This window comes from Amblyomma mixtum, chromosome 2 (assembly GCF_055824585.1).
Source record: "Amblyomma mixtum isolate Tamu chromosome 2, ASM5582458v1, whole genome shotgun sequence".
NCBI lineage: Eukaryota > Metazoa > Arthropoda > Arachnida > Ixodida > Ixodidae > Amblyomma > Amblyomma mixtum.
This window is the reverse complement of record NC_143013.1, coordinates 173,130,853-173,149,445: the sequence shown is the minus strand read 5'-3', so window position 1 is coordinate 173,149,445 and position 18,593 is coordinate 173,130,853. Positions and strand designations below refer to the sequence as shown.

The window sequence follows — 18,593 nt, the reverse complement described above, 5'->3', positions numbered from 1 at the left end:
GACTCACCTTTGTAAAGGAGCCATATTTGTAGCAGGCAATGAGGTAGTCTGTAGTCTGCAGTCCAAAAACAGGAAAGAGAGATGTCATGAAATAAAGCACTAAACCTGCCACACTGTTCGACCAATGCACAGAATGGAACAAAAAAAAAAACTGCCCACTAAGTGATTAGTAAGTAAGTGCCACTCACGTCTTTGTAGTTGCCCGTGAAGAGCTTCAGTGCCACATTCATGTTTGCGCTGGCAGCCTGGAAGTGACCAGCCTTCAGGTACACGGGGGTGACCAGGTAACTGCGCCCCAGTGAGAGCCCAACTTCAGAATGCTTTTTTTGGCTTCTCAGGGATGAAACTATATTTTCTGCTGTTATTATTACACAACTGTGATTTGAAGACTGTGCTACGTTCCAGCACTTCTTTTGCAAAATGGAGAGTTTTCCCAAGATCTGATCTAGAACTGAAGTAAAAATCCTCGAATCCTGTCTTTCTTTCCTTATTCTGGACGACTACACACAACTGCCTCAGTAGGCATAACAAAAGGCCCGAAAAGAGCCTGAGAGGGCATTGCCACCCTGACAGCGCACGCAGCAAACGCAGCCTCTAACATATGGTTTCACATCATTCAGCCACAATACAATACATGAAGACAAAGACAGCTACAACAATCAATGCCTATTCATATATGAAGACAAACAAAGCTTTAACAATCAATGCCTATTCATATATGAAGACAAACAAAGCTACGACAATCAATGCCTATATATAGTCTCCAATTCTCAAGAGGGGAGACAAGAGAGCAACGGTAGAACGCACCAGTAAACAACAATAAAAAACCACTCTATGACAAATTTATTAGTTTTTTTACACTCAAACATACACCTCATGAACACTGAACAGCGAGGAGTGGCAAGGAACAAACAGACCTAAAACCTGCCTCTTCCACTGCTAACTTACTGCACACAAATGAGTGTGGTCACAATCGTTCCAGTGAAATCTAGTTGCACCTCACAGGGCAAACACAGGGATAAGACCAAGGCGATTAACAAAGAACATGGAAGAACAAACACCACAAAGCCTAGCACCAACGCCAGCAAATGCTGAGAGTCCTGCTACGAGCCCGCCAGCCACTCACCCCAAGGTGTCGTGCTGAATGTGCTTGATGTCGAGCAGTTCAGCCACATGGTGGCACGAGCCTGCCGCACCTGTGGCCAGAGACACAACAGAGCCCACTCAGAGAGGAAGAACGCTCGCAGCTCAAACATGAACCAATCCCACACAGGGCCATCATGGCTCATTATGGGGGAGTAGATTTGAAAATTCTGCACACAAAGGCTACGCAACATGTAAATAAACACGAAAATACAACAGAGTCTACAAGAGAATCATAAAAAGAAAAGTTCCAGTGCAAGACCAATTTGCCAGCACTGAGAAAGAGCAGAATGGACAAGGGAAACCTTTCACACAAGTATACTACTTCAGCACAAACTGGCAACGGATATGACTTCCTCACGCAGCATGCTCGTATCACTGGCGCCATTTCCGCAGTGCATTAAGGGGGGACTCTGGTCTTGAAAAGAAAATTTTATTAATTTAGTCATAGTTATGAAATTTTCAGGGCACATGTATTTTTGTGTGCTGATTCTAGATATGTCATTTAATTTCATGTAAAACAATTCCTTGAGCACTTATCCACTTTATATGCAAGTATGCTGCGGAGAGTTTTGAAGAAAATTTGCTGCAGGAAACTCGCTGAAATGCATGCCATTGGGTTCTCTTGACACCAAGGAATACAATAACGGTAAAATTATCATCCTGGCTCTCATAGAACTTGAGTATAGGGTACTGAAGCTGCCACTTCAGAAACAGGAATAGTACACACTTTCCTTCTCATTTCTGAAGCGACAACTTCAAAACTCTATAACTCAAGTTCTATGATAGGCAGGAAGACAATTTCACCCTTATTGTATTCCTTGGTGTCAAGAGAACCCAATGGCACACATTTCAGCGAGTTTCCTGCAGCAAATTTTCTTCAAAGCTCTCCGCAAAATACTAGCATAAAAGAGTGCACAAGTGCTCAAGGAATTGTTTTATATGAAATTAAATGACATATTTAGAACCAGCACACAAAAATACATATTCCCTGAAGATTTCGTAACTGTGACTTCATTAATAAAAATTTTCTTTTCAAGACCAGTGTCCCCCCTTAACTGTGAGACTGCTTAAGATGACAGGGGGGAAGAATGTAGGCGCACCTATGCGGGCGTATATCTTGAGCAGCAGCAGCTTGATCTGGAAGCAGGAGGGGCTGTGGAGCAGGGCCTGCTCCAGGGCAGCCAGCAGGCGCAGCAGCAGGCGGCTGTCCCCTGCCCAGGGCAAAGGGAACGACACTGTTGACAACAACGCCACGCATCCCCAGCAACCTTCAAACACACGTAAGCCCAGGGGAAGAGGGAAAGGCCCACAGGAGGCAGACTGCACTGCCAACAGAGGTGGTTCTCAGCAGGTGCCCAGAGGGAAAACTAATGCAGCTATCGGTCATCTATCGACTTCACCTTTGTAATAAGGGAGTAATTACTCATTGACATCCACCCGAGCGCAGCCATACGGCTACAAAGGAAAGCTGTACAGCTTTCCCAGAAACCTCGTAGTTAAAGAAAAATTTGTCCTGGTCCGGGGTTCGAACCCAGGACCACCGCTTCACCGGAGCAGTCGCTCTACCAATTGAGCTAACCAGGACGGCAAGCTTATGGTAGGTCGAGAGCAAATTGATCAATAACTCGAGGTTTCTGAGAAAGCTGTAGAGCTTTCCTTTGTAGCCGTATGGCTGCGCTCGGGTGGATGCCAATGAGTAATTACTCCCTTATTACAAATCTACTCCACCTTGGGGGATTCCCCTAAACATTTGACTAACTTCACCTTTGGCTAAGCTATTGCAGGAAGAGCTTGTTCATTCACATTTCAAGGGGCCAAAAAAATATTTAATCATCTGAAGTTCGAATCAAATCACCCTAAAAGAAATCTGACAGGAATTGTCCGCATCGTTGTAAATCTATTTGTTTGGTAAAAGACTGGGGCAGTGGTTGCCTGGTTTTGAGATGAGAATAGCGACAAGTAGTGTGTCTCATAGTTCCATCTACGCTTTGACACTGTCAGAAGTGTCAAAGGAAAACTGCTCCGGAACGTTAAAAGCTTCCCCAGCATCCTTCACAGCGCGACGCAATAGTGGTGCAAACCCCCCTCACAAGCCGCTGTGTCACGTGCGAGGAGGCTTCCCTGCACAAAGAGCAAATGGCACATGACAAGTGCGCAGTTTTGGTGCAATGGCAGAATGGAAGAACTATGCAGCTGAAAGTGAGAAGGCAGGGAAATGCACTGCAGCACTTATCAGAGTCTAGACACAGTGCGCCGCTGTACTCAGTTTGCTGACTGATAGTGCGTGGCTGATAGTCGCCGCAGCCGTGGGCTGGAGTGAAGTTCATGAAAGTGAGACCGAAACTACGCGGTTGGACTATTTTCGGAGACGGGGCTGTTCATTCTTCGTCATGCCTGCCACTGCATGCACGCCACAGGTGCACGGATGACTCTGCAGCATGCAATTAATGTCTTAGTAGCACTATATTGTTACGCGGCGGCCAGCCGAAGAATGAGACGTGGTGAACCATGGCTATGAGATGATTTAATGGCCGCTGGCCTAGCGTGGGCGCTCCGTCCCGCGCCACTGCCAGCTTCGTCTTCGTCACAATATTTCAATGATCATTTTGCTGTGCTGGTCATACCTGGATGCTACCTCGCCTCTGGAGCCTGTTCGAATTAACTAGCGCAAGACCTATAGTGTCTAAATTAGCGAGTGTGTGGTGCCATATACCGTATTTACTCGCGTAATAGGCGCACTCGCATAATAGGCGCACCCCAAGTTAGGGCGCGAAAAATCAGATTTTTTTATTTCCGCGCATAATAGGCGCATCCCGAACTTGGCACTGTGATCAATACTGTATTTACACGATTGCAAGCCGACGCCTCGCCACCCCCCGCTTCCCAATCTTTATTTTAACAAATTTTTTACTGAACTGACTACTAGTCCTCACTAGTGCTGCTGCCGTCGCAGCTGCTGCGGACCCACAGCACGCACAACGACATCGCATAGAACAGCCGCACACAGTTTTCAGGGATGCTCACTTTAATCGTCTGTTTGGAAAGCTTCATCTCCAGCCGGAAACGTTCCCGACTTAGGCCCGCGAAAACCTCGGCGCTTGGAGTCGCGTACGAAAATTTAGGGACGCCGCAGTCGCAACTGCCGCACTTCTCGGTCACGTATTTTCCGACCTGCCGCACACGCTAGCCGTGTTCGAGAGCAAACTCCCAGCTGTGGAGCTGTTAAGGTGCTTGCCCGTCCAGATAAAACAGCAACGCTCCGCGGCAAAGCCATAAACCATGATAACTATCGCGCTACCGCAAATCCCGGCACTTGACAGCAACAACAACAACAAAAAAAAAAAAACGAGCTGGTGATGCTGATGGCGATATAGATAGCGAAAGCTCGCGGCGGAGGAAAACGATGATGCTGATGAGCTTGGCCTTGGGCGCCCTCCGTGGGCGGCGTCTGGAAGCTCCTGTGCGCGTGTGTGGCCTCCGCGATCAAGCGCTCGTTGCGCGCAGCCAGAGCCGATCGCGGAGGCCTCGGGGCATGCATTCCGAAGGCTATTCCCGCGTGTGTCGTGGAAAGTTTCGGTGCGGCCCTACACGGATCTTTTTTTTTTTTTTCAATATTTTCTTCGCGAAAACGAGGTGCGGCCCGTACACGAGTGCGTTTACGCGGTGTGTTCACTTTTGCGAGTCGAAAAATTTCCGGAAATTTTACCCCGCATAATAGGCGCACCCCGAACTTTGAGCCGGATTTTCTGGAAAAAAAGTGCGCCTATTATGCGAGTAAATACGGTACTTACACAGGCATTTGCCGGGACCACGCCACCAGTTCAATTTAACCTGGTTTCCAAATTAAGGAGGGTCCAGTTAGGCTTTTTCTGTAACCGGCCAATTATGTGCGTTCAGCTGAAGAAATGGCCTCTCTTTCTCAAGTCTAACCTCAAAATGTGCCCTTCAGAGATTCAGAAACTTGTACAAATACCTCTGTAACCCTGCCAGTGCCAGACCACCCTTCTTCGTGCTATAACTGATACTGTTAAGGATTTGTAATTGGAATCATTGATGCCACAATAATTTCGCAGCTGAACCTGTTTTCAGCCAAGCTCAAAGTTTACATGAACCGGCCTCTCCATGGTGGACAAAGCACTACTTGACAGCAAAGACACTGACTTTTCCCTCTAGTAAAATAATTTTGAGGAGCTCCGTTTGTTCAGGGCCACTCAGAGTCAATTGCCAGTTGCACTCCCTTGACAGGAAGAAGTCATGCAAAACAGCTGGCATGCCCATTTCATCAGCTGTACTGCTGACCAAAACATGGCAAACTGAACTGCTATGACAAAGCTGGTTCGACAATGGCGCCTTCTCTTGTGTACGTTGTCTTCATTCATCATTTCACCTTGGCACTATTCCGTTCGATTACACGGCAAAGGTAGGTGCTCGGGAACACAGCTCATATGGTGCAGACGATGTGCCTTTTATTGCGGTCAACTCCAGACCTTCATGTCTTGTCACGGCAGATGTGGTGTCAGGTTACATAACTTTTGCTACTCTTCGTGATAAGAGCCTAATGCGCAAAAAAAAAAAAAGGCTTAGCTTGGTTAAGCCAAGAATGCGTTGCATATTGCGCGGTCTTTTTGCGCGAGGTATTGCTTGGCGGCACTCGATTTTCTCAGCAGCTTTTCCTCCGTGACGTATGGATGAATGGATGGATGGATAGGAGCGCCCCCTTTGAGACGGGGCGGTGGCAACCGCCACCATGCTCAGCCGTTCTTTTTTTTGTTTTTTTTTCTTTTTGTTTTTCCTTTTTTTTCTTTTTTTTAAAATTTTTTTTAAGTGGTTTGGTGACGTCACTGGTGACGTGACGTGACCAAACCACGTGACGTCACGTGGTTTGGTGGCTGCCCGGCCGCGCCCAAGGGCTGAACTGAGTGATTGCAATATGCTACGCATAAAAGGTAACCATCATGATGGGCAAGACCCACATTTCCTGGCTTAAATGCTTGCAAAGATCAGTCTCCAAAAACACATACTAATTTCTCGAAGCAGTGGGAGTAGCAGAGGCAGTAGTCAGGTGTGGCACGTGTTGCTGGACCAGCAAGCGATAACACAGAGATGGGACACGACATATGTTGTGTCCCTGTGTGTTCTCTGTGTTCTTGTGCTTTCTGTGTGTTTTCTCTTGTTGGCTGTTGCTATTTTGTGCAATGGAACAACTAGCTCAGACACAGATTCCCTTGGAGCAAGAGATGTGTGCAGTACTGTAGAGGTGCACTCAGCACAACTATATTGCTAGCTCTGAAACTCCAAAGATCGCGGAAAAAGCAACAGTCCCTCACAATCTCAGATGCACGCCACTTTTGGAAGAACCACCGAGTCGTTTCAGCACGTGAGGACAGTGGTCAATGCATCACGTTGTCACGCGAGTGTGCCATACCGAGTTCGGGAAAAAAAAAATCAATTGCAAGCATGCCCTCAACTGTACCATGATACGAGCTTATAAAGCAAGCGGCACTGAGCACTGACTGTGCATAACTGCAACTTAACTGACACTACTACTTCTGCTGCTTCCCTGAATCACTATGCACAGTTGGGTGGCGCGAATACTTGTGACAGTCAAAGATAAAGCATGGAACTAGAATTGGCTGCGAACATCTGCATGCTGGTTTCACTGCACCAGGGACGCAGTTGCAAAAGCGTGCTCCTAGGGTCACACCTGATTCCTGCCAGTGCTCGAGCAGAAGGCAGCCTGCCAGGACAGCGTAGTTATCGGCTGGCTGGAAGTCGGTCGGCAGCAGGTCCACTCCTGGGGAGAACCAAAGGGAACAGCTTATAATGGCGCAAGGGCAGCCCTGACCAAAATGGCACAGGGCACAATGCATTTTTCTTTACACAAAGTGGGCCTAAATAAGCCAAGCAGCACCAGACCAGGGGAAAGCTTGTACCCGCTGTATCACCGGTGGGGTACCCGGCAGCACTGGGGATCGAACCCCACACCTCCCGCATGCCAGGCAAATGCTCAAACAACTAGGCCACCCCTGCAGTTGTTTTTGTGTTCATGAGCACCGGGGGCCATAAGTTCAAAGGTCAGACCCACAATATGTGTGGCAAAAAGCCTATTCAACTAAACCGTCAGATTTTTCCTTTCGCGTTGCTGCTCTTACTGCAGAGTTCCCTGCAAGCCTGTTGGCCACCAACTGCTGTGCAATGCTGTTCAGAGCAGCACTGCTAGAGCACGTGTTGACCAGCGTGCACTGTTTCAAAGGCTAACATCAATATTTTATTTTATTTACGCTGCATCTGTGGGGAGCTTAAAGAAAGGTTCCGAAACTGTTTAGCTTACTGAGGAGTTTAGATTCATAAGCTTCATCTTAAAGAAAGTTCACTTTATGTTCACCAGGAGAGCATGCAATTTGGGAACATAATGGGAGCAAGAAATATTGCCAAACTCTGATGATACGACTGACTTTTTTGGCAGCTATCTTGTCAGTCTCAGTTCAGTTTTATTTCCTTAAGGGCCCTTATTTACAGGGGTTAGTGCATAAGGGAATATCCAGTCAGCCAAGTCTACCCATTCAACCAACCTCAGCAGAATTGAACTCCTATTAAAACACAATGGCTGTAATGCCACAAAACTGACATTATAGTCAACTTCCCTTGGTTGAGCAACAGCTGTTTGGTTTGGTTTGGTTTATGGGGTTTAACATCCCAAAGTGACTCAGGCTATGAGGGGCACCCTAGTGAAGGGCTTCGGATAATTTCGACCACCTGGGGTTCTTTAACATGCACTGACATCGCACAGTACACGGGCCTCTAGAATTTCGCCTCCATCGAAATTCTGAAAGTAGCCATGTAGCAAGGGTACAATCAGGTTCAAGAAAGTTCCTGCCACTTCTCTGAACATGGATGATAGGTGTGGCTTCATGGTATATCGCCCATCAGGTCCTCACTGGATACCAGATCCAGAAGATAACCCAGTGTCCACCAAACATACAAATATCTTGCATCAGGTCAGGTCTGCGGCCCTGAGCTAAATAAGGTTGGAGAGGTCCCGAACATGCGCACTCCACCAAATTCATATGCGCACTTCATATGGCTCTCAAGGGTTGTTTTACATTTCACAAACCAACCTCGACCTGAGTCAAGGAGAAACTTCAGAATTAAAGAATCTTGAGGCAGCACTGATGATACCTTGTGCGTTCCTTGATGGCCAGTTTGCCTGTAAATACAGTGGATGCTGCATTGTTTCTTTTTCAGTGCAGACTGCGTTCTATGCATAGATGCAGCTTTTCACAAATGCATACCGTATAAACGCGTGTAAGGGCCGCACTTTTTTTTCCAGATTCGGGAGCCAATTTTAGGGGTGCGGCCCATACACGCGATTTAGAAAAAAAAAAATTTAAAGCAAAAACACAGCAATCAGGGAATGAACGGCATTTATTCTGGTGCACGCTCATCCCAAAAAAGCCGCGCAGCATGTCCGCTGTCAACGCGTAGCCGTTGTTCGCATTTCCATCACTAGCAGAGCAGTTCGGGGAAACTCACAGGGCTCGCCTCAGAAAGCGCGTTTTTTGCAGCTTGCGTTTCTCAATGCACCCTTTTGATTGCACGGTCATCGGACGCACTTCTCGGCCACCTCGAGTTCCCTGCCCGCCGCACGCTTGCCGCGTTCGAGAGCTAACTCCCAGCCGTGCAGCTGATAAGGTGCTTACTCGGCGGCAGCACGCGAAAGCCACAACTACGGCGAAGGCGCTAATCCGCCATAAAAGGCTGGAGCTGGCGATACTGATGCTGATTAGATAGCGGGAAGTCGCGGGGAAAGGGGGGGGGGGGGGGGGGGGGGGGGGGAGAAGAAAAAAAAAATTGACGAGGATGATGGCTGCGGCCTCGGGCGCCATCCATGGACGGTTTTTGGAAGCTCTTGTGCGCGTGCTTGGCCTCCGCGATCAAGCGCTCCGCGATCGTGCGCACCGTTGTTCGCAGCCGGAGCCGATCGCGGAGGCCACGGCGCGTGCATTTAGAAGGGTATTCCCGCCTGGGTCATGGAAAGTTCGGGTGCGGCCCTTACACGGATTTATTTTTTTTTAAACATTGCCTTCGGGAAAACGGGGTGCGGCCCATACACGGGTGCGGCCCTTACACGCGTTTATACGGTATATGCAATTCAAGCTGAAGCTTTACGAAGGCATCCATGGCTAATCTTCCCTTGTCCCTGCTACTGACTCCAAGCACGGATAATCGCTGTCCGCCTTCCAGACAGTGGCGGACTTGTGCGAGAACGGTGTACTGCACAGCAGGAACTACGGCACTCCAGTTTAGGGGCGTAGCCAGGGTGGGTGTCTCGGTGTCAACCCCCCCCCCCCCCCCCGCGAAATTTTCTGAGCGCTGCATCCCCCCGCTCTCCTCTCCTTCCAGCCTTTTTTCACCCATGCTATTTACACAACGCATCAATATATTAAAATGTAAAAACGAAAATAAGAAGAGTGCCGGTGTGTTGACAAAAATGGTTCCTGTTCTCAAAACCAGATGGCGCCGTTAAGCCAAAGTTGCATCTGCGTTTGCATGCGCTGAATTAAAAGTGCGGATGCGACAGTGTAAGCCCCTGCAAAACACTTGCATTTAGCGTATGTAAAGCCCCAACTCCAATGACACTTCCTAGGCGTACGACACCACTCTTGGCGTACGCCCGAACGGGCATCGAAAAGGGGCATGCGTCTCCATGCCCCTGGTGCTGGCTGACTCCCCCTCTCGAGTGGAGGGAAAGAATTTCAAGCCATGAAGAAAAGGGGTTGGGGGGTGCTGAAAGGACCAATTAAACCGTGAAGAAAGGTTCGGGGAACACAAAGCTATGAAGAAAAGAGTCCTCGAGAGCCCCACCGTCCTCTGATTGTTGTCAACCAGACCCCGCTTCCAATGCCTGCGCCAGCACATGGGCCCTGGCGCCGATATCTAGCACGGACAGATATCGGTGCCTCGCCAAGGTTCGCTGGCGTCTCCTGCAGTGCGCATGTGCAGACCGGTTCTGGCGCACGCCAAGAGCGCCAACGCTGAGCGCGTACGCCCAGGAAGTGTCGTTGGAGTTGGGGCTTAAGCATTTGGACATAGACAGCTACCTAACAACAATGCCTCCAGATCAGCACCTAAGCGTTCTGAAAATGCATTTGCCCCTTCGCTCAGCAAGAAGGACACAGGGCACGGCTTTTCAAGAGCGCTTACAATTAAGGCTCCCGACTGCCTTCTTAACCCTCAAGCAGTGTTTGCTTCTCGGGGGTCCAATTTGCTAGGCTGGGTCCATGCATTGTGCACACAACCAAAATTTTCACGACTCCCACATGTGCACGAAGAAGCGTCGAGGTGTCTCCCACAAAAGAGAAATGTCACGCCAATGCCAGTCATCTATCACTGCAGTCTTGTTCGTGTGGCATGCAGAACATTGTTTACTAGGTTGTCAGGTAAATTGGTTTTTGAGGAAAGGAAATGGCGCATTATCTGTCTCACACCTGAAAGGCGCCGTAAGGGAAGGGAGGAAGGTAGGAATGAAAGAAGAAAGAGAGAAAGAGACCTTCAGAATAATTTCGACCACCTGGGGATCTTTAACGTGCACTGACATCGCACAGCACACGGGCGCCTCTTGCGTTTCGCCTCCATCGAAACGCGGTTGCCGCGGTCGGGTTCGAACCCGGGTAGGTACTTTGGATCGGTAGACGGGCGCCTTACAACTGAGCCACCGCGGCAGGTCAGCATTGAACTTTCTTGTGAAGATTATTCGGAGCCATGATGTAACAAAATTTTACGTGACAAAGACATTCACAAGCTGTTTTCAAGCCAACTTTTTTTTGCCCGAATCTCATTTTCATGCGATGTGTGTCTCACCCAAATTTCCAAGCTTACAGCAACATTGTCCCACTTGAGCCGAGCATGCAATGCATGCACAGAGGAAAAGAAAAACAAACAAAACAAAGAACAACCAGCGAGAAGACAGCCGAAAGGGGACGCACCAAATTGGAGGCCATGCTGGTAGCTGGCGAAGATATCCCTGGCCACATGCAGCCGGTCTTCCAGCGAAAGGTGGTGGCCGCCATTGCTCATGTAGTGGCGCAGTTGGCAGACGGTCAGGTGCCGCTGCATTGCACTGACCTGCATGTTTGGCACGTGACATGGCAACATTCGCAACCATGTAGCATGGCACTGGCACAGCCTATGGAGCCCCAAAACAAAAGCAGTTGACAGCGGAAAAAAATTAAAACAAAAATAAAAGAACACTGGTGGCAGCCGTTGCACTAATGTCTACTAGGGTTGTGCAAATGTTCGAAAATTCGAATATGAATTACATGTTATTAATTATTCAATTCACATTCAATTCGGGAAATGGATACTTGGATGTTTCCAAACAATCAGCCACCACCGAATACTGCCGACTTTCATAAATCCGACTCTAGTGACACCACAAATTACCAAATTATCAGAGGATTAAAAGCGTCACGAAAGCAGTTCAAAAGCGTCCTCTTCACTTTCTTCTCAGTCACTTATCACATGGATTGGCAGTTTATCACGAGATGCTGCTTGGCTTGGTACTCATGTGAAATTCTGCAAGTGGGCTTTCCCACTCATCACGTCATAAAAACGAGATTTTTGACCCCACACTTAGAAAAATCACAACATGAAATTGCACGGTTTTTTCGCTTGATCCTTCAACAGCGTGCTTCACACTACCAAGTCTACACTCATGGCATTCGTCCTGTTGCCTTTACAACTCTACCAGCAAGGACTCCGCCATCTAATTTTGGCCAACTGGGAAATGCATATTCGTGAAAGACATGAGAGCGCTGGGAAACTGGGAAATGCAGTTGGGGAATTCCCCAACTGGAAGACAGTTGGGGAATTCAGCGCAGGGGTTGCGGAGTAAAGGTTCCACCAACAGGGCAAGTGATGGAGTAAATATTCCACCTGTTGCATGGTGCGCTGTAGCCCATTCATATCTGACACGCAGGCATGATGCCCTCTTCGCCAGGTGCCTCTTTCTGAGCGGCTGTTGGCCACGCTTACACCAGCTGACTGAGCCTCAAAGTGCCCTGCTTTTTCACGCCGACTGATGCATCGGTTGTAATTTCATTTTATTTTTAGAAGCCATCTTGCCGTCACAGCACCAATGGGCATTCCTCTCACTCATGACCACACTGCTCAGTTTTTTTCAGTGCCTCAAAACGCAGTTTGTACGGTGAAGACTCCTTACAACTCTTCATTTTTGGCAGCTTTTTTTTTTGTTAGCACTGGGACATTATATTTTTCATTCTCTTCTTATCTGTCCCATCACAGTTGCTCCACAGTATGGCAAGGCTGCCTATCAATTTATTTTTGTTTAGCTGCCAAGTGTCAACCCATTGATTTCATTTGGTCATTTGGTATGACCACATTACAGGTTGCATAGTGCTATGCTGTGTAGTCAAGCAGTGTGCTCTTCTGTAATTTTTTTTTTCATGGTGATCAGTAAAATCTAGTTTTGTCTCATTTCACTGCAAAGGCCACACAGTACTTAAAAAAAAAAAAACATGCCTACTGTTTCTTTTCTCTTTTTTTTTTCATTTTTCTGCATACTGTAAAGACATTCGAAGCCAATTTTTCTCACTACTCACATTCAAAAAATCAAATATTTGCACACTGCTAATGTCCATGTATTCAACCAATTGCTTTTCTCAGAACAGCACACTGTGAGATGAACTAGCACTTGGCTGTCTTGAACTCTGTGCAGTGCCCATTTTTATCATAACTTCGTAGCAAACAAAAATGGAAAACAGCCTGTGACGTTTGCTAAAGTAGATCAAACCTTAGATGAGTTTTAGTCTTTAATGGGTTGGCTTATGGGTTGGCATAGATTCTCAGAAGTGCACACAGACAGCCCTTCGAGCTGCATATCACACTCCCGTTTATAAAGAACCCGCCAAACCCATTTATAAAAAACAGCGTGATTCCATGCGGTTTGCTCAATATATGGAATAATTCGACATACCCAAACCCACTTATAAGGAACTTCAGTAAACTTCAGCACCAAATTCATCATACATGAGGTTGTGAATAGTGAAGCGAAAATATTCCGACGAAAAATCGTGCCAATCCCCACGGATAATCTACACCAAAATCAACTTACTGGTGAGAAATACACACCTATCTGCAGTGGCCAGTGATTTTTGCCTGAACACTGTGTCAAGCTCCATTACTGAGAACCACATTTTCGACATATGACATCATTACAACCAACTCCAGTCCACTTCCCTGTACTCCCGAGCAGCATCGTCACAGCATATCCGTAGCAGAAAGGGCTTCGTGAAGAGTCAGGTAAGGGTGATCATCTTACAGTGGCAGCTCCTCGATCGTAACTGACACCAGCACCCCAGAAACAATTTCAGAGTCGCAACAGGCTCGCTGTCACAGCTACGTTGTCATCAACCGTCAAAACATCCTTGATGGCAGAGCATCTGGAGCATTGAAGAGTTCTTCCCACGGCACAGCAATGCCGCTGTCATCCTGTGTTGTACACACCACACTCACAGCTTCCACACCCTCACAGCCCAGTCCAGCAAGACGGAAGCAGTTGTCATGTCTTGCCAGGCATGGCTGATCCTTTCGGTTATGGCCGGCAAATAGATGATCTTCAGCTTGTTCTTAACCTGCACTTTCACCAAGAGCTGCTCAACCACCCGCTTCCGGTAGCCCAGCTAGGTAGAACGCATGGATAGTGCCCTGGTCAAGGCGCTGTAAAACTTCTGTTGGGTTTGGTGGCAGGAAGCAAAGCTCAATGTTTCAGAGCGAGACACTGCAATGGCGTGCTGATCCAGGAGGAGGCAAATCTTGCGCCTGCTCATTGCAAGCAGCTCATCAAAGTCACACAGCCATACCCACACAATGCCCTGGTCATCCATGCCTTGGAGTTCCGAGTTGTACGTGACAGGGAGTGAAGAGCATCTGGCAGGCAGACGGGAGACTCGGACTTGCCAGTGACAAACGGTCCCAACTTTGAAAGTCCACCCATGTTTGTCGCGAGCAGGACTGTCACGCAAGCCTTGTTAATTTCCCGCTGTGGCACTTTTCATTTCTCAGTGCCAAGGTCCTACTCAGAAGCAGTTGCCAAATCAAGGCAACATTGTCTGTGCTGTTAAATGTTGCATGGTTCATACCTCTCCCTCAAAGCATGCCACACATCTTGCACCCACTTTCCGGTGCCTTCTGTGGCAAATGCATGGCTCTCACCTGCAAGCACCTTTCCGGTGATGGAGTAGCAGTCCCGAAATCTCTGAAGTCAACCACTGCCCACCATAAACAACACCTCGACACCCAGGATGCAGGCAAAATATGTTGCCTTCTGCTGCAGCATGGGGCCAGAGATAGGCAGATTTCGTGCACGGATGTCCAAGAGCCACTGGTACAGGACTTCCTCAACACGCAGAAGTGACGGCTGTCAGCATTTGGGCATCCTTGCGTGTTGTCTCTGATGGCTGACTTGCTTTTTAAGATGGAACTTAGTGCCCTCTTTGGAACCTTGAAATGCACTGCAAAATCCGACTTTTATTTTTGCCATGCTTGGCAGGGCGAATAACCTCAAGTTTGCCGGAAAGTGGTAGGGCTTGCTGCTGTTTCGTTGTCATTTTGCACGATGAAGCAGCACCCCGGAGTCAAGACAGGTGAACAGCACAAGGGCTTGCAAACACAAAGAAAGAAAGCATGCAGGAAGATGCCTCGTAGCGTTCGTACGCTGCCAGGCTGCCTTCTCCTAAGAGCCAGTGTGATAGGTCCAGAGCTGCTTGCACACACTTGTTCACATGACAGGCGGCTGCCGAATAGGAGTGCTACAAAGTGAGGCTTGAAAACAGTGCAGATTTTAAAGGGCTGCTCCCGCTCCTGCGTTCCATGGGTTTCACCAAGGCTATACTGGGCCAGCACAGCAGCGTGTTGGCGAGTGTTAGGAGAGCAATCATGGATGCTCAGAGTTCGATATATCCAATGCCTACTTTGCTAAAAAAAAAACATTTTACACGCTTAATGCTCCGAGAACTTTGTATGTTTAATAAAAAACATAATTTGCTCTATCCAAGTTAGTTATATTTGGGTTTGAGTGTACACTTCAAGATCACACATGCACCCTAACATTCTTGGCATGTAGGGCCAAGTTTGGTTGTTGCTGCCTTTGTGCAGTCATTGGATGACCATGCAGAAAGACAGCACAACGCAGCAAATCAAGACAACCACACTATGCTGCATACCCAAGACAAAACACTAAGCACACACGACTGCCATGCACACAATGAACACAATGCAGGCATCATTTCCTGACAACTACGCTACGACACCTCAATGTTGGTAATGGCAACCATGGTAGACCAGATGCACTCAGCCAACTCAGTAGACTGCATTTCAGTCCTTCATCACATTTCCGAGTATAGAAATGCCAGACTGTAAACCACTTCCTGAGGAGTCAAGCAGAGGTACACTTAATAGACTGTTAGGTATATATATGAAAGCCCAGAAACCACTCATTCATGACCCACTGGGCCAGCACTTACATCGGGGGGCCTTTGCCAGTCATCGGGCAGAGATGCTTTCAACGAGTCTTCCATCCTGTCCACCAGCTGCAAGGAGAACAGATGACGAGGATCGGAAACTGTCACATCCGAGGCTGGCCAGAAGGAATCTGGGATGAGCTTTCCTCTTAAAAACCACAGGAACAGTGGCAAGCGTAAAATTTAGGAGATATGAAAGTCCACCTGGATTTCCATGTACCCTGAGCAACAATGGTAGCCTTCCCAGTTCTAAAGCACACACACCATGCACTCAAGAAACAGTGTAAACTAACACCTACACATGAGAATACAGGCTTCCGGCAGAAGTCAATTCACTGAAAAGCTGCGACTCTAAATGTGTGCGCAATCGATACGCTTGAAATTAAAGAAAGCAGGACATGGCTTGGCTGCAGATAGAGAACAGCAGGGAGCAGCGCACCCCTCAGAAAGTACAGAGCAGCGCACCCCTCAGAAAGTACAGAGTGAACTGAGGAACTGCAAGGACCACCTGCCTTGACAGTGTCTTCACAGGAGAAGGCACACAGGCCGATGAGGTAGGAGAGGTCAAGCAGACAGGAGGGCTTGTGGCCTGTCCTCGTAAAGAAGTCCATCAGGAGGTCGGCTGAGGGGGGGGAGCACAAGACATGGGAAAAAAAAAAAGTGAAAAACTTAACACAGAGAAGACAGCACGCTTGGTACATTTTCCGCACCCTTCAGTTCTGCTTCAGAGGGCTCGTCTTACATCATACACAATGACATTTACTCTACGTCCACCTATGGTCCACACTGAAGCACTTGCTTTTTAGTTCTTTAACCACAACAAATGCCTTACAATTGCTTGGGCTTCTACTGCATTGCCTCAGTAAAGGAATTTTCACCCAGTGGCAAGCAATAGTGTAGAGAGCAGAGAACAACTGGCTTGTGGGCGCTTTTCTGAATTGAAATTTGTTGCTTCCTTTTCGACCTGTGTCCCCGAAACTAATAGTACCCAACCTACTCGAACTGCACCAAGTTGCTCGTTTTATTTTTTTCCAGTCCGTACTTTGAGCAAGTTTTGCCTGCACAGGTACGAGCAATTGCAGAGAACATCCCCACAAAAGGAGCCAGGAAAATGTGCCATTATGCCATCACTGCCACAATGCCACAAGCCTGAATGCGCCACGTCAACTACGCTAGCCACACAAAAGTGTGATGCACCTTTCCTTCTCAGCTGCTTTCCACACCCAACCACACCTCGTGCTTCTCTTGCCATAAATAAATTTACAGCACCTGTGTGATGGTTTGGTTTGGTTTGGTTTATGGTGTTTAACGTCCCAAAGTGACTCAGGCTATGAGAGACACCGTAATGAAGGGCTTCGGATAATTTCGACCACCTGGGGTTCTTTAACGTGCACTGACATCGCACAGTACACGGGCCTCGAATTTCTCTTCCAAAGAAATTCAGCCGCCACGGCCGGGATCGAACCCGCGTCTTTCGGGTCAGCAGCCGAGCACCATAACCACTGAGCCACCGGCGGAGCATCTGTGTGATATCCAGCACTGTTATCGAGTGTCGAAGGATGAGTGCACAGTTTCTCCCTAACAAAAGAATTGAAGCGTCATGTGGACGGAACCTAGCGAAATGCGTCGGTGCCAACATGGTGAGACTCCTTCTGGCGAGAAAGTGAAAGGCCAGTGTCGAAGGATGAGTATGCAGTTTCTCTCTAACAAAAGAATGGAAGCATCATGTGGACAGAACCTAGCGAAACGCGTCGGTGCCAACACGGTGAGACTCCTGGTGAGAAAATGAAAAGGCCAGTAAAGCACCAATCAGCATGCGAAACTGCACAGAACTATACTCAGCCGGCTGCCCAATGCACGGCTGGGCCGCCATCGCCATGGCTGGGAGCGATACTCAGAAAGAGGAACTGAAGCTTCGTGGCTACACAATTTTTCACCGCTGGGGTGCTCCGAACGTCATTACGCCTGCCGCTGCCGGATGCTAGAGACGCGGAGGGCACCTGTATAACATGATATCTGACATGATGCGGGATATTTGCAGAATCCCTTGCCATGTCTTTCACACAGCGATGTGGCCTCCAGTCAAGAGTGTGAGCCCAGCACATATGTGAACAGGTGTGAGCCGAGCAGTGTCTGAATTTAACGAGATTCCGATGCCACAGACTTACACGGGTGTTGTGTTGGCTGGAACAACATCAGCAGACCTAATTATCCAGATTTTGCAAATTAACGTGGGCCGAATTAACACGGTTTCACTCTAGGTGAAGTGCCACTTGCAGGGGTGCGGCATGCTGTCTGGTGCATCAAAGGTTCTGCTGAATGGGAGATTTGATTTGCGCATGCAACAGTGCTACACTTTTGCACGGTATTTTCTAGGGGACGTTTTTCACTCCCCGATATGGACAATGATTTGACACATACGAGACCGCGTGCCTCGTAGCCCAGGTGCAGCCTCTGTACAGGACACTTTTAGTTGCCTTAACAACCAGCATGTTGCACGCAGGCATGACTGGTAGAAGAAAGATGGTCCTCCTTACCAAGGATGTCTGGGCCAGCCTTCTCCCTGACCATGACGGCGACATGGGCCATGGATGCGCCCCGCAGCAGTCCGCCCTTGCCACTCTCCCTGAGGGAGTCGATGAAGGCCAGGGCCATTGCGTATGTGTGGTCGACCGATGGGCTCAGCTGTCCACTGCCATCCTCACTGCGAGTGAGGGCCACATGCACCCATCACATATCAGAGTGCTGCACACGTAACAGCTGAGAGAGAGAGAGAGAGAGAGAGACCGGTTCTGCACAATGCGGGGCTTTGGGACCTAATCAGTGCTGGGTATGCCAACCCCAAGGCATGGCCTAGACTAGATGGCTGTTCCAGAATTTGGACTCACCAGGAACTAAAGAAAGGGA

The 18,593-nt window shown here is 48.3% G+C and overlaps 1 protein-coding gene across 1 annotated transcript in view; it reads right to left on the bottom strand.

Moving 5' to 3' along the window:
- Positions 1-18,593, bottom strand: part of psidin (phagocyte signaling impaired) — an 80,762-nt gene that overhangs the window by 41,808 nt on the left and 20,361 nt on the right. The window contains exons 8-16 of the mRNA XM_089572757.1: positions 18,224-18,390; positions 16,199-16,308; positions 15,690-15,755; positions 11,133-11,271; positions 6,851-6,940; positions 2,247-2,357; positions 1,127-1,196; positions 189-288; positions 8-55 (exon numbers count right to left, since the gene is read on the bottom strand). Of these exons, the coding sequence (XP_089428883.1) occupies positions 8-55; positions 189-288; positions 1,127-1,196; positions 2,247-2,357; positions 6,851-6,940; positions 11,133-11,271; positions 15,690-15,755; positions 16,199-16,308; positions 18,224-18,390 (901 nt within the window). The remainder of the gene's footprint in view (positions 1-7; positions 56-188; positions 289-1,126; positions 1,197-2,246; positions 2,358-6,850; positions 6,941-11,132; positions 11,272-15,689; positions 15,756-16,198; positions 16,309-18,223; positions 18,391-18,593) is intronic.